This window comes from Rhyacophila brunnea, unplaced genomic scaffold (genome assembly GCF_057557595.1).
Source record: "Rhyacophila brunnea isolate RB1 unplaced genomic scaffold, BYU_Rbru_1.0 scaffold_3, whole genome shotgun sequence".
NCBI classification, from domain to species: Eukaryota; Metazoa; Arthropoda; class Insecta; order Trichoptera; family Rhyacophilidae; genus Rhyacophila; species Rhyacophila brunnea.
In genome coordinates this window covers 28,744,258-28,758,951 of record NW_028232965.1, presented here as the reverse complement: position 1 = coordinate 28,758,951, position 14,694 = coordinate 28,744,258, and the positions used below count along the sequence as shown (strand labels likewise).

The 14,694-nt window shown below is 30.2% G+C and overlaps 1 protein-coding gene across 1 annotated transcript; it reads left to right on the top strand.

Moving 5' to 3' along the window:
• The first annotated feature begins 988 nt into the window (after window positions 1-988).
• On the top strand, window positions 989-14,694 carry LOC147068187 (uncharacterized). Its single transcript, XM_085952700.1, has 4 exons — window positions 989-1,018; window positions 1,123-1,183; window positions 10,946-11,096; window positions 13,797-14,694. The coding sequence occupies exons 3-4, from the start codon at window positions 10,946-10,948 to the stop codon at window positions 14,303-14,305; spliced, it is 660 nt and encodes a 219-aa protein (XP_085808826.1). The 5' UTR covers window positions 989-1,018; window positions 1,123-1,183; the 3' UTR covers window positions 14,306-14,694.

The following is a 14,694-nucleotide window of genomic DNA, read 5'->3' as shown; positions in this document are numbered from 1 at the left end:
AATCGAAGTGAGAAAGGTTCACTAATATTATGACAAACGATTAAGCAATTCCGCACGTACCGGAGTAAGTACTTACTCCCTATCCGGTCATATTTGATCAAATATAGAGGAAACACCAACAGCAATTTTAAACTATTGGAGTCCTTTCCGTAATTATAATATATACCTGCTAGGCACATTATAATATAAATCCGATTATTATTTTCACAGTTTTCAAAGTTTCCACTACTAATTTATATAGGTTGTAATTTATTTTTGATCCAGAATTCATTAAATGTATGCTAGTACAATACAATATTATTTTACATAATATACCTTGGTAGACCATTTTTCTAGAGATCGGGCGCAGACTCCTTCATATTACTCATATTATGGAAATCTCAGAGTACCCTTCCTAAAATATAAGAAAGTATTTTATACGAAACATATTAAATATTTATTCAAAACTATATTTGGAAAATATTTTTATAATACAGTTATTCATGGCAAAATATAAGATAACTTAGTTTTTACATAAGTCTCTCATTAAAAAAAAGAAAATATATACACGGTGCGACTTTTTTATATAGGTATTTAAGTAAAACCGATTAATGAACATACATTTCCAAATATTAATAATATAAATTGTAGTATCTGGATCATAATAGTTAATATAATTTGACTAAGTAAATATTATTTTAATAATTAACGATATATTAATTTTACTGTCATCAAAATTAAATCACATATAATAATTAAATGTGGTTAGACTTCAACGAATATTAGAGGAAAATTCTACCTTATTAAGATTAATAATATATGAGATGACAATTATTTTCAATCCTTAAAATGTTTAACTATTTTTAATGGCTCAAATTATCCTACTCCTGACAGGTGAGAACAATACTGTCAGTGTTTTCCTTGCATGTAAAGTAATGTTATTGTTTTAGCGTCATTATCTTAGACAAAAAACATCCGTATAAATAGTTATCACCCAACGATACTCGGCACACTTCACTCAAGTATCTTAAAATAACAGGTGAGATGCCTCCGAGCTATCAACCGAGCCCGTGCGATAATCTCAAAAGAAAATAAATCGTAACGTTCGTTTTCTAACAGTTTAAACTTTCAATTTTCTTTCAGATAATTGTGCATCGTCGTTCTGTGAAAACTTGTGAACTATTTTATACGGAGCTTTAAAAAGGTGAGCTTGATTTTTATTCAAATATTTCCAACGTACCTATCTGTGAAAACTTTTGAAAATATTAAGTATATTTTGAAAATCGATCTCAGTGTTAAATGATTTTAAATGTTGTTGTTGTTATTTTATATTATTAGGACATTTTTAGAAAATTCAACAAATATAATATAAATATTATATTTTGTAGTAGGTATGTTTGAATTTATTATTTACTTCTAAAGATATACTATGTTACCGTTACCCTTCCTGAACAGGAATTGGTCATCTGACAATAATTCCCGTCACAAAAACCACTAACTATTTCTTTTATTCAACGAATAATTCACATGATTTAAGAATGTACCATTCTAATTATTGAACGTACATAATTTTGAAAAACACTTCTGAGAAAATATATTATAAATTGGATTGGGGCGTAAACCCATGACATGCAGATTCGATTCCTGCTGGGTGTCTTACTTTTTTCAAAAAGTTTTTTTCTATTGGTTATAATATATTTTCTCAGAAGTGTTTTTCAAAATTATGTATGACTACTAATTTCGTTTAAATAATTGAAAAAAAAAGTGTTAGCTTAAATATTAATAAATCTTCTTGCTAAATATAACTATAGTATAATTATAAATAACTCTGGGAAGATAAATATGTAATAAACATTCCATATATTATTATTGAGTAATCAACAACTTCAAATTTCTGTGATGTCTTTGCAATCCATGTTAAATATATATAATTCGGAACACCTCATAAACATACCTAAGTGTTATATTTTTTTATAATTTTTAAATAGTGGTTTCGAATGGGACTTGAACCCGCATCCATCGGATTCCGGCCAATGTGCTATACCATCTAAGTCAGCGGTTTCCAACCTGGGAGGCGCGATCTATTGCCAGGGGAGGCGCCAAAATTTTTTAATAAATTAATTTTTATACCATAATATCTACAAATAAATAAAACTTCATATCTTAACGTAACAGTGAAAATTCAGTGCATGAATGTTTATTTTAATATATAATACATAATACATAATATATTTAAATCCTATTAAAAAATATTTGGAGCGGAGAAATTAAAAAATGGCGCTTTTGCAAACGCTCTGTTTCGGTAATGCACAAAACGACCGCTAGTTGCATGAAAACAATAACCTCAAATTTAAATGTCACTCGTAGCTAAAGTGTCAACTGAAGCGTGTAGGCAGGGTGTGATATTTTTTTTTTTAATTGTTTTTGACGTGATTTCTTTAATTTAATATAACAATAATACATGTCTCCACTTTTAAATGATTTCTACGCCAGATATATTGAAGCAAACAAAAATCTATTTCCTGAGTTCTTGGTTAGTTTGCTAATGCATTTTTCATAATATTTTATTATTAGTAAAAAAAGTCGCCTGCGGCGCTGCTTTGTTTCGGGGCTATTAAATATTTTAAATATATGGGTGAAAGATCCTGGCCTGTGGGCCCTATTCAGTATGTGGAGCCCATGATAGAATCCATTAATTTTTGTCAATGAACGATGATGAATTTGGTTGACTTCTATTAAAATTGATTGTGGTAATAAGCAAGCTCATTCGTCGCATGAAAAAAAAAATTATTAAAAAATGAATTTAATATAAGTAAGTAGTAAAAACTTGTGTGTGAAAAAAGTGTCTGTATTATTTAATGAAATAAAGGGGGGGAGGCGCCAAGATTAGATTTTTTTTAAAGGGAGGCGTAGTAACATAAAGGTTGGAGACCACTGATCTAAGTACATCACATACAACATATTCAATGACGACACAATTATCTAAAAGATCAAAAACTGGCTTGTTTTATCATCTATGGATATCATATTGTTCACGTTATGCAGAAAAAAATATTTATAATTGTTTTTGGACTTTATAAGGATTTTTCCCACCCCTCCCTACTATGTAGAGCTTTCATAATAAGATATCCATATTCCCCATATTATATAACCATAATAATATAATAATATGTTGGAGTAATAATATTACTAAGAAACTAAATGATTATTTAAAATTGTACTTTAGCGAACTCAATACAATATGTTAATAAGAACAAAATACGAAAATTCTCTGAAATATTTTTTTTCTTAAAAATTAACTAAATTTTCTTTTTACAGTAGCTAAAATTTTAAATAATATTATCAAAATCTGACACCTTATTCAAACTAATTTTTGCCTGCGGCACTCTTTTATAGTAAAACTCACTCAAAGAGAAATTCGAGGTGGACACTTATTATTATTCTCCAGTACAAATTATAGTAAGTTGTTACCTTAGTAATTACTGCCGTAATATATATTTTAGTACCTAACTACTAAAAAGAGGGCGGATCAGGATATTAAGTCGGAACATAAACAAAGAGTGTCATAATATGAACAGGTTTTGTCAGTAATTTGTTACTGTCTAATAAACTTTGTTTGACAGAACATTGGAGACAGTTTTGCAAGTTTTTGACAATAAGCCCAGCGCAAAAATATTACTTCAGAACAGGCAGTGACTGGGCTTGAAAGTTTATTTAAAACAATGTAACTTATCTATGGTCGGTACCTACCAGAATAAAACCATTATATTACGTATTATATAATATACGTACGATATTTATGTCCAAGTGACATGAAAAATGAATTCCTTGACATTTTTGTATTTTGAATTAACAAGAATTATCGTTATATCTCTTATTATTTGACAACTGTTAATTGTATAATGTTGATACAATCGTGATGGTCGTAAGATATGAACTTTTATTCAATTTTCGATTCGTATTCAACGATTATACCCAAGAGCTAAAGTAAATCGCATAGATTATTTTATTGCACCTGCAATAATACTATAAAATATAAAATAGATTTGATTCTATCGACTAAGCTTGATGGTAGTTGAATTAAAATTCTAGTCTAAAGTATTGTACTATCCCATTTGACCCGGGTTTCGACTTTCGACATCTTCAAGCACTATATACTCTGGTTAGATGTAAATTGTACGTAAAATATTTCATTGTGGAACAGTTCGCCGTGAGCTTTCTATCTGAAATATATGACCATATACTACACGGTCTCCAATTTTATTCGATTCAATATGAACATTAATTCAATTTTCATAACTGATTTTGGCAAAATTCGTGAATTCAAGAATTAAAACCTAACCTAAAAAATAATCCAGTATATCGGCTATTTTCAAAATTTGTTTGCTGCTGGTTTCATGTTAAGTGTAAACCGACAAGAACCGTGTTTTATTTAGACGTTAATTTTATGTCAGTTACCATACGATCCAAAGAGGTTGGACAGTCTTTAATATACGGCCATATATTTCCGATACAACATTTCACGGCGAAGTGTGATACGGCGAAATTACGATTTACTTACACTCACCAGTGGCCACCGTCAGTAATGTTTTATTTTTGCCACTGCTTAGAGTACTGAAGATGGCGAAAGTTAAAACATGGGTTTTTTAAGATACAAATGGAATAGTACAGTAGGTACGTTAATAAATTAGAATTTAAAATACATTTTTTATTGGCTTTAATAATCCAATAAAGATATTGATATTTTACATGACACGGACAAGAAGGTTTTATTCATTTAACATACCAGACCCGTACCGTGTAAACATATTTTTAAAATAATACGTGAATTTGCCATAGTGCGGATTCGAGTCCACCATGACCCACCATTTGAAAAGCGGACGCGTTGTCACTTCTACACAGCCATACATTTTTAAATGCAATTTGACAGTCTTGCTTTAAAATATTCATAAACAAAATATAATAATACGTAAGTCAATGAAAATTCTAGAGGTAGGTATATGTAATTAAAATTACATTTACTACAAAATATAAATAAAAATAATTTTCATTTTCGCTCCCAAGCGGAGCATGACATAATATATGACCTTCCGTAGAACATGGTTTATATTGACAGACTTTTTGTAACTATGAATGGTTATTACCTGCTCACTAATCCACTAGATTAAACACGCATTAAAAAACAACATGTTTTTTTGCCCATCCGCGGAAACGAACCCGCACGACGAACATATAACTTCAATATAATAATGCAACGTAAATTACATTTTTTTTTTGAAAAAAAAATGTTTCAATTGAATAATTACGTTTTTCTAGTGTTAGTTAAGTAATTAGTTGTCATAATTAAAGTAAATATTACAATGCAATAAAAAATCTCACAACTGACAATTTTTTTTGCTAATCATTAGATTGCATGTCGGTATTTTATTTAAGATTATTTAAACACATTTGCGCTAAACAATCGAAATTAACATAGTGCAATTAAACAAAAAACATACTCAAGGTGCACGGTGTTACATCATTTTAGGAAGGATTCAATGATAAATTTATTATTTTTTTTAGATAATAGATTCAACATCCTTGGATAAAAAAAATGTTGAATTGAGAATATTTATGTACCTCAACATTGTCATAGTGTAATTATTGCTAAGTCGTTTTTTAGTAGTATGTAGTTAAGTATTGTTTTTATCGCAGTAATTTACCTTATAAAATTCAAACAAAGAAATGGTTTGTAATTAATTAGATCTATAATAATAGTTTTAAATCGGTGTGGTCTCAGCGAGCGCGCGGAGGCAAATGAATTGCTGAAAATAATAATTAACCGGTAAACGCTAAGAACAAATAATTTAATTTCCCTGTGAACTGAACACACTTTTCTGACGCCGTAATAGTTATCGCAATAATAACATTGTAAATTTCACAAAACATTTCCTAATCCGACTATTGTAATATTTCGGCATGAATACTTTGATAACCTTCAAAATGTATCAAACAATACAATATTTAGATGGTTGCTAATACGGAAAACATCTATTTAACATAGTAAATTCATGCAGTTAGGTATGTAGGTATTATCATACTGATAATGGTTATAACTGCGGTAACCATACATCTTTTATAATAGAGGACAGTCCTTTATTTTATAGCACTGTCTTGGAGGCTATCCATAGACTGAAACCATATGCGGTTTAGAACCGTGTGCTATATACTAAACTTATGATTTCTGTTCATGATGGATCATGAATCTATGGATTCTCTGTTATGCACCGTTCATCGCGACTTCCATGTAAACGTAAAGTATCTAAAATAGATTAAAAATAAATCGTCAATAGGGTTCATGGTGGTAAAAAAATCTATAATCACAACTTTTGTGATAACGAATATTTAAAAATTCCACAGATTTCTATCTCATTGATTTTTTATAAAACAATAATATTTTGTATGGTGATATGTTTTGCTTATCAACATCGGACGTCGCATTTAAATGGATATCTTTGCTAGTAAAGTTTTTATTTTAATTTTGATTAGATCACCTCTCTTATTGTATATAAACTAACATTTCGTTTAAATTATTTATCACCGGGATATGTCATTGTCCGTATTAATAATGAAGAACCGAATGAAAGAAGGAATATCGCATTACAAAATGGTCAAACCTTTATTCATAATTATATGAACAAAAACACACTTATTTAAAATGCGTTTTTACAATCAGTTTTGTTAATTATTTTTTTCCATGAAAATATGGTCACCGTAGCCCAGTTCACAGGAACAAGCCCAGAATTTAAATGACAAGAAAAACTAAAAAAAAACATTCCCCTTGCATCAAACCTGCCTTAACTCCCAATGGAGGGTGGTCAGTACTCCATAATGATTCACGAAGCTTAAATCTGGACGTTAAAGTATCGGACCAACATTCTTTACTTCTATTACGAGTATCTTTTTTTTCGAAATTGAATCAGAATATTGAAGGTTTTCAAGATATTGCTGTATTGCGTACAATGGAGGTTTCTTTGGCGGATCACGTCACCAATGAGTGAGTTTATATGTTAATATATCAAAAGATGTTATAGTTACCATTCAATGCAGAAAAACTGCATACCTACTTCAGCCATGTTTTCCAGAATAAGAAATTAGTTTTATTTCAATTCATAATGCAGAGTACTGTAGAAAGAAGGACGTGTAAATAAAAGAGGTTCTCTTGGCTATACAACGTCCATTAGTGGCGCAATTTTCAAGGCGTTGGTGATCTGATATATCTACAGATGTACCTACTGCAATGTGGTCGGGAGCCTTTAATAGAGATAATGGCACCAAAAGAAGATTATGGTCATGTCAATGTAGTGGAATAGGAAATTAATGCATATGTAATACAGTGCCCAATACATTTAAAATGTGGATGTATCATAAAATATATTTCACAGCGAGTGACCATTAGCTATTTCTATATTAAAATGCACACATTGGCTGAATAAAGCAACATTTTATCATGAAATTTCCTATTCAGCGAGTTTCTATCTCTCAACTTACTGGTTAAAAGTATAATTATTATAATACCATCATAATCCGACCAAGCATAACTAACTTCGTTAACGTTACTTTAACCTAATTATTTCGTCAATAAGATGTCCTGTGGGAAGGTTAGTCCGGGTTTACCCATTTAAAGGACTGTGAAATAATACACTGGTGGCCCAAAGTAATATAAATAGGGGCCCAAATTAAAAAAAAAAAATGTAGGATAGTATCATGTGATGTTTCTGTTATGAAATTTACTTATAATCAAAATTCAGTTACTGAATTTAAGATACGAGGGTGGGTCAATAATTCCTTAGAAAAAAGCATTAAAACAGTTTTTATTTTTGTATTTTTTTTTTATTTCTCAACATAATCTCCTTGGAGCTCAATACACTTGGTTAGACGTTTCTCAATTTTTTTTAAACCGTCAGAAAAATAAGTTTTCGGAAGGTCCTCAAAATAAGCATTTGTCCGATCGATGACTTCTTCATTTGAAAAAAAACGTTGTCCACTTAGCCATTTTTTTAAGTTTGGGAAAAGGAAAAAGTCACTGGGGGCTAAATCTGGCGAATACGGTGGGTGGTCGACCAATTCGAACTTCAATTCTTCAATTTTAGCCATTGATCGTAAACATGTGTGAACACGGGCATTGTCCTGATGAAAGAGGATTTTTTTCCAGTTTAAATGAGGCCGCTTTTCTTCAATTTTGTTTTTTAGCTGGTCCAATAAAGATGCATAATAATCCCCTGTTATTGTTTTTCCTTTTTCCAAATAGTCAACGAAAATAATTCCACGTGCATCCCAAAATACAGTAGCCATAACCTTACCAGCTGATTTTACGGTTTTCGCCTTCTTTGGACATGGTTCGCCTTTCGCAATCCACTGCTTTGATTGTTCTTTCGTCTCGGGAGTATAGTGGTGTATCCATGTTTCATCTACAGTCACAAAGCGACGAAAAAATTCATCCGGATTGCGTTGCATGAGCGACAACAGGGCTTTAGAGGCCACCACCCTATTGCGTTTATTGTCGACTGTGAGCAAACGCGGCACCCATCTTGCAGAAATTTTTTTCATGCCCAATTTGTCATGTAAAATAGAAATGACGCTACCTTTTGAGATCCCTGTAACCTCAATTATCTCACTCAACTTTAATCTTCGGTCACTTAACACCATATCGTGGATTTTATTGATCATTTCTGGTGTAGTCACCTCTACAAGACGTCCTGAGCGTGATTCATCCTTTGTTGATGTACGACCACGTTTAAATTCATTTAACCAGTTATAAATAGTTGCAAGTGAAGGAGCAGATATGCCGTGAACTAAATCCAACTCATTTTTTATTTCCTTTGCTGTTAACCCTTTTATATTAAAATGTTTAATAACAGCTCTAAACTCAATTTTCTCCATTTTCCATAAGCAATTTTTTTTTTAAATGTACGAGAAACACACAACAACCCGACCAATCTGATTGAAACTTCGCAGCATACTGAATCGGTAGTGCCGCTGCATGAAAACAAACCGCTTACAGTACTAGTCGCGCCACCTGTCGGCTTTTCTAAGGACTTATTGACCCACCCTCGTAGCATACTCTTTTCACATTATAGAGATTCCAATACCGAATGAAAATTTCAATACGGGTTTTTCGGTATTTCTTATTGAATACCGGTATTCGTTAAAACGTAAGCACCTACTTATTAGTAAATATAGCTATTAAAATCTCTTTAAAAACATTATGTTATAGAAAAAACCTACCTACCTATGTAGGTATTTATTATTGTGACAAAATATGTATTAATCACAATATTGTAGAATTGGTGATTTTTACAAATAATTTGAATATATTGATAATTTCAACTTAAGCCGTAAAAAAATAAACGCGGCTGCAGGAAAAGCTTCTTCAATTGAACACTCTTGTAATAATAAGAATAATTCAACACTTGTCATGGATGCTTTTTTATTTCAAAATAATATCAGTAGATATCTATGTTAATTTATTGAGACAGTTTTATAAATGGGTATATTTTTTAATGAATTGTGTTTTACTTTTATTTCACCTATGTTGGATTCAGTCAATATTTTGCATTTTATCAGCACATGACTTATACATTCAATTTAATAGGAAATACAGTACAAACTAATGAAGAAATAACAATAAATTCATAGCCTATATCTACATTATATTGCATGTTCTTTCAGTTACTTCACTTTTACATTATTAAGTTCACGATTTTTGCAGTTGTTTTGCATTTAATCTCGAAATTGAAAAATTTGCAGATGCCTTGGTATTACACTCTGGGTGCAATAATTGTACAACTAGTGATTTTTCACAAATAATTTTGAATATATTGATAATTTTAACAAATAAAAGCCCTCAAAAAGGAAAAGCTTCTCAAATTCAACGCTACAGTCATCAATAATAATTATAGAATAATTTTTTCACATTTTTGTCATGGATGTTTTCTATTTCGAAATAATATTATGATAATTCATCGCGACAATTACTTATATAAATATATTTGATGAAATTTGTTTAATTATTTTTTCACCTCTGTTGGATTCACTCAATATATTTTCATTTTAGCAGCACATAACTTATAATTCATTTTCAAAAACGTAAACGAGTGTGCTTTCTTAATACCGAAAATTGCGGTATTTTGGATTTTTAAAACCGTTATTTCGGTATTAATAAATACAGGAATACCGGTTTTGAAATACCGGTATTGCAATCCCTAAATAGAATGTGGACATTAACAATGTTGACCAATTAATTGTATTTACAACTAGTGGAAATCTGTGGGAAAGCATGTCCCCTCAGCAGTTAATTTATTTTTATACGATTTAGGGGTACCTAATTGCCAATTTAGTGGTTCTATGTTGTAGTCCTTTTATGGTAAATTTATGGCATATAGTTTGATGTCTCCATATGAACTTAACTAAACAACCTATAATAAATTTCAATACTACTTCAGTTATTTTTCTAGCATATTAACATTTTATTTTTTATATCAACTGTCATTAATTCGCACAGTAATATATTCTATTAATAATCTTTTACTCTTAATATTATATACTTTGGCATTCATTCACGTTACACTCTTGAGTCTTATGCATTCGGCCATTTTTTTACTGAATGTTAATAATGCATATCTAATAAACCTAAAATTGAATATTGGTTAATACATTACGTTTTATAGAATGTAAATAAAATAATAAATTATCATTAATTTTCTGCACCCTTACAATTTTCTGTATCCTCGATCATAGATCTTCCATTTCTCCCTTTCAACTATTCAACAAGAAATATAAAACATATTATTGAAAATAGAAATTCAAAAAAAAAATATTCTTTATCCTGACATTTCATTACCTACCCATTTCATATGTAAATATAATACTTTTTCTTATTTATAATTTATGGTTTTAATATTTTTTACTTTACAAAACTTTACAGATGGCGAGATTGGATATGATAAAATCCCTGGCATTTGTCATCGTAGTGCTTTTCGGCGAAATCATAGCCGAATCAAGCCCTCAATCTATTGCAATAAAAGGAGTCAATCAGAAAACGGAAACTGATTTGAAAACCGCTGCCAGCGAAAGATGTAAGTTGTCTTCAGTGATGTCGATTGATTTTAGCCACAGATTCTTCTTTATCATATTATTATCATTTTCTTTGTTACAAACCCGCTTCAAAGAAGCATTGTCAACTGGTAAAGAACATACAAGAACACATATATTTATAATAACCAATTTTAAAAGGCAAAATTATTTATTCAAGTTATGAATAATAAAAAAATAAAATTCTAAAAATTTCACTGTTCAGAAATAAATCAATTAAATTTACCTAACTTATCAGAAAATAATATTATTGTAATAATCCATTTATGTGGTTAAGCTGCATAAAGTAAATATTAATTTTGTAATAATGAAAAGTTACCATGGATTCAATACAATTATTAATGATAAATATTTTAAAATAAGTGGAACTAGTACTACCCATAAATCTTGTATTTTATTTTAATTAATACAAGGCAATTCCGCTAAGAATTGTTATTGAATGACGTTATTAACACATTTTGGTGATTATCATGAATACCAAGTAAACGCTGAATGTTTTAAAAAGATGAACGGAAGTACTATAGGTAAACATTCAGTTAGCACGTCTATATTTTTAATTGTTTTTAAATATAATACGTCTAGTAAATATCGCCTAATATATAAATATCTATTTGTTAATTATTCTTTATCTCTATTATATTTTGTGTTGTATTACACATTATATTTCATACATATTTTTATTTTTCATATTATATTCAGTAGCAAACGCATGGTGCACCATTAGCAGTCGCTTCTTATAATTATTTTAAACAAATAAATAAAAAGTTCCACAGACGAAATTGTTTCATGCATTAACACGCCAATACTACTTTATCAACTAAAAATTAAAACAATCTTTTATCGAATTATAGGGGTGATCAAATAGAACTTGTATTATAATTAGTATTTATCTCCTCAGAAAAAATAAAACTAAGTACTGTGATCCGGAACAGACTGAAATCCTTATACACCCCATTGTTTATATTATTATTTATTATACAGCGGTTAATCGTTGTGTTAGAACTATTATATTATTATCTTAGTTCAGGCCATATCACATCCATCATCGTAACAATCAATGCCAGCCACTGCCGAAATAAATTCATAAGTATTAACGTAATGATTCGAGGCCTGTGAATCCGTGTAATTTATTTCTAGAATATTTTTATTCTTCCCGTCCAAAAATGCTCAAAGATTATTAAAATCATCTTATGTTTATATTTGTTTTCAAAAATATTAGTTTAACAAGACTTTCATCACATTCTTTTAATCTAGGTTTTGCTCGTATATATACTTAGTAGATTAAATATCGTATAATTAACAAAAACTTTGTTTCAAAAGCATTGTAATTGAGTTCCGCCACGTAAACGTCAGTTTAATCAATATAGAAATATTCTGTAATATTTTCCCAAGTATTAATTGAAAATTAATTATATACGTCAGTATTATATAATATATGTACCTGTCTTAACATCAAACTATTATTTTAGGAAGTTATAAGTATATAATTTCACTACTAAATTACTTGCCATATTGCTAAACGGATTCTTCACGCTTTATAAATTTAAATACAAGACCCAGGCCAAGCCCTGCAAGAAATTACCTCCATACTTCTATATTTATTAGATTAAAAACATCCCGTTATATTTCCGTCAAAAGCTATTAAACTTTGCCCGAAAAGCTTTTGCGTTATTAATAATTTCCTCAGATTACGAAATATACTGATGACTAAGTTATTTACCTACTAGATTTTTTTCTACAATTATAATAAACGCAAGTGAGAAATAATTTTAGAATATTTTTAGTTAAAAAGGGCAGGTATAAGTAATTAACTTTACATTGTCAGGTTCCTAGCTACCGACTGATTGATTTCAAATGAAATCTTTTTAAATTCGCTGATTTTTGTAAAATTACATTGTAAAGTTAAACACAAAGCTTAATTTAACGAAATAATATTATGTAAATATTAGTCAAATAAAATTCGTTTAATACCTAAGTATCGACATAAAAAATGTTCTTTTATCGGCAAGATGAAGACATTGATTTTTAATTTTATAAAATATCATCGTCATTTTAAAAACAGGATAATCTTCTGACTCCATTTATTATTGTGTGCGTATATTTTTACATAATACATTTAAAATTATATTTTATATAATTACTTGATTAATGAAGAATGCAGATTTTCTATAACATGATGTAAAAAAATATCATTTAACCATGAGTAATAATGTCAGAATATTCTTCTTAACCACTCATCTTTTTCTTCAATAGCTGTATCTTCACGATGTATATAGAAAAATCAGGCCGTGGGAGGGGGACAGGATGGAAAGTTAATAGGGGCTTATAATTTTAATTTTACTTACATTTTTCTCATTAATATAAAAATATAAATCGTAGTATATACCTACTTATATTATAGGATACGCATTGGATGAGGAGTGGTGAAGCAGTCCCATCCAGTCATTAATCCGGGATTTGAAAAAATCACCTGTTGTTTTTCGGTGTCTTTTCGAGTGAACTTAGAGCCTGTATCAAATATATATAATAGGACCGAACATTTATTTATCGTCAAAAAATATTCACATCGGATTTTAAAGGCAATTAAAACAAAGCTGGCATGATCTTTCAGAAGGCCTTTTTTCTGAAAGGTCCTTCATACATAAATATTTAGCTGTGTACTTATTTTAATTTAAATATTTCAGTTTTCAACCTTGGCTCAAACTATGTACCCGCAGCAGTATACGGCGCCCCCGGTGGAGGTTCTAGTGGATTCTACCCCAGTACTGGATACAGCGGGTACAACGGATACATCGGTAATAATGGATATAACGGTTACAGCGGCTATGCTGGAAATGGCTATAATGGATATTCCGGCTCCGGCTACAATGGATATAGCAGTCCCGGATACAGTGGTTACAGCGGAAGCGGATACGTAGGGAATGGCTATAACAACCTTGGACTAGGTTACAGCGGCCTATCTGGGGGCGGCTACTCCACGTTTGGTAATGGCGGATATGGTGGATACACGGGAAACGGTGGCCTGACATCTTACAGTGGTTACAATAATCCTTCCTACTCCGGACAAAATCACCTCGGATATGGGTATTACAAAGGCGGTGCCGGTTCCAGCTATTACAACAGAGGCGCAGGATTAACCGGATATGGAGGAATCACCCCAAGCTATGTTTCTGGTTACAGAGGATACTCGTAAGATAATAAACCACACTGCGAGACACTACTTTTAGGAATAAAATTCTTTCAATAACTATAGCTAGCATGAAAAGAATGTGTGTTACATGACAATATTGTTTTAGATAGGTAACATTGTGTATCTCAATATAAGTATATAAAATATTACTTAGGTCCTTATTGTAAAAATAAAGCTTTAATCTTTCTTTTATACGCATTATATTTAAGCTTACTGAATTCCATTATATTTATATCATCAGACTTTAAATTTGGATCATTGATTATGTTTATTAAAATGGTCAATATGTTTTCCTTCAACATCAATTAAATCTATTATTATGCTAATCGTAATATTATTTACATGTTTTTACTTGTCGACAATAAATCTTTCTTGTAAATATCATTATTATT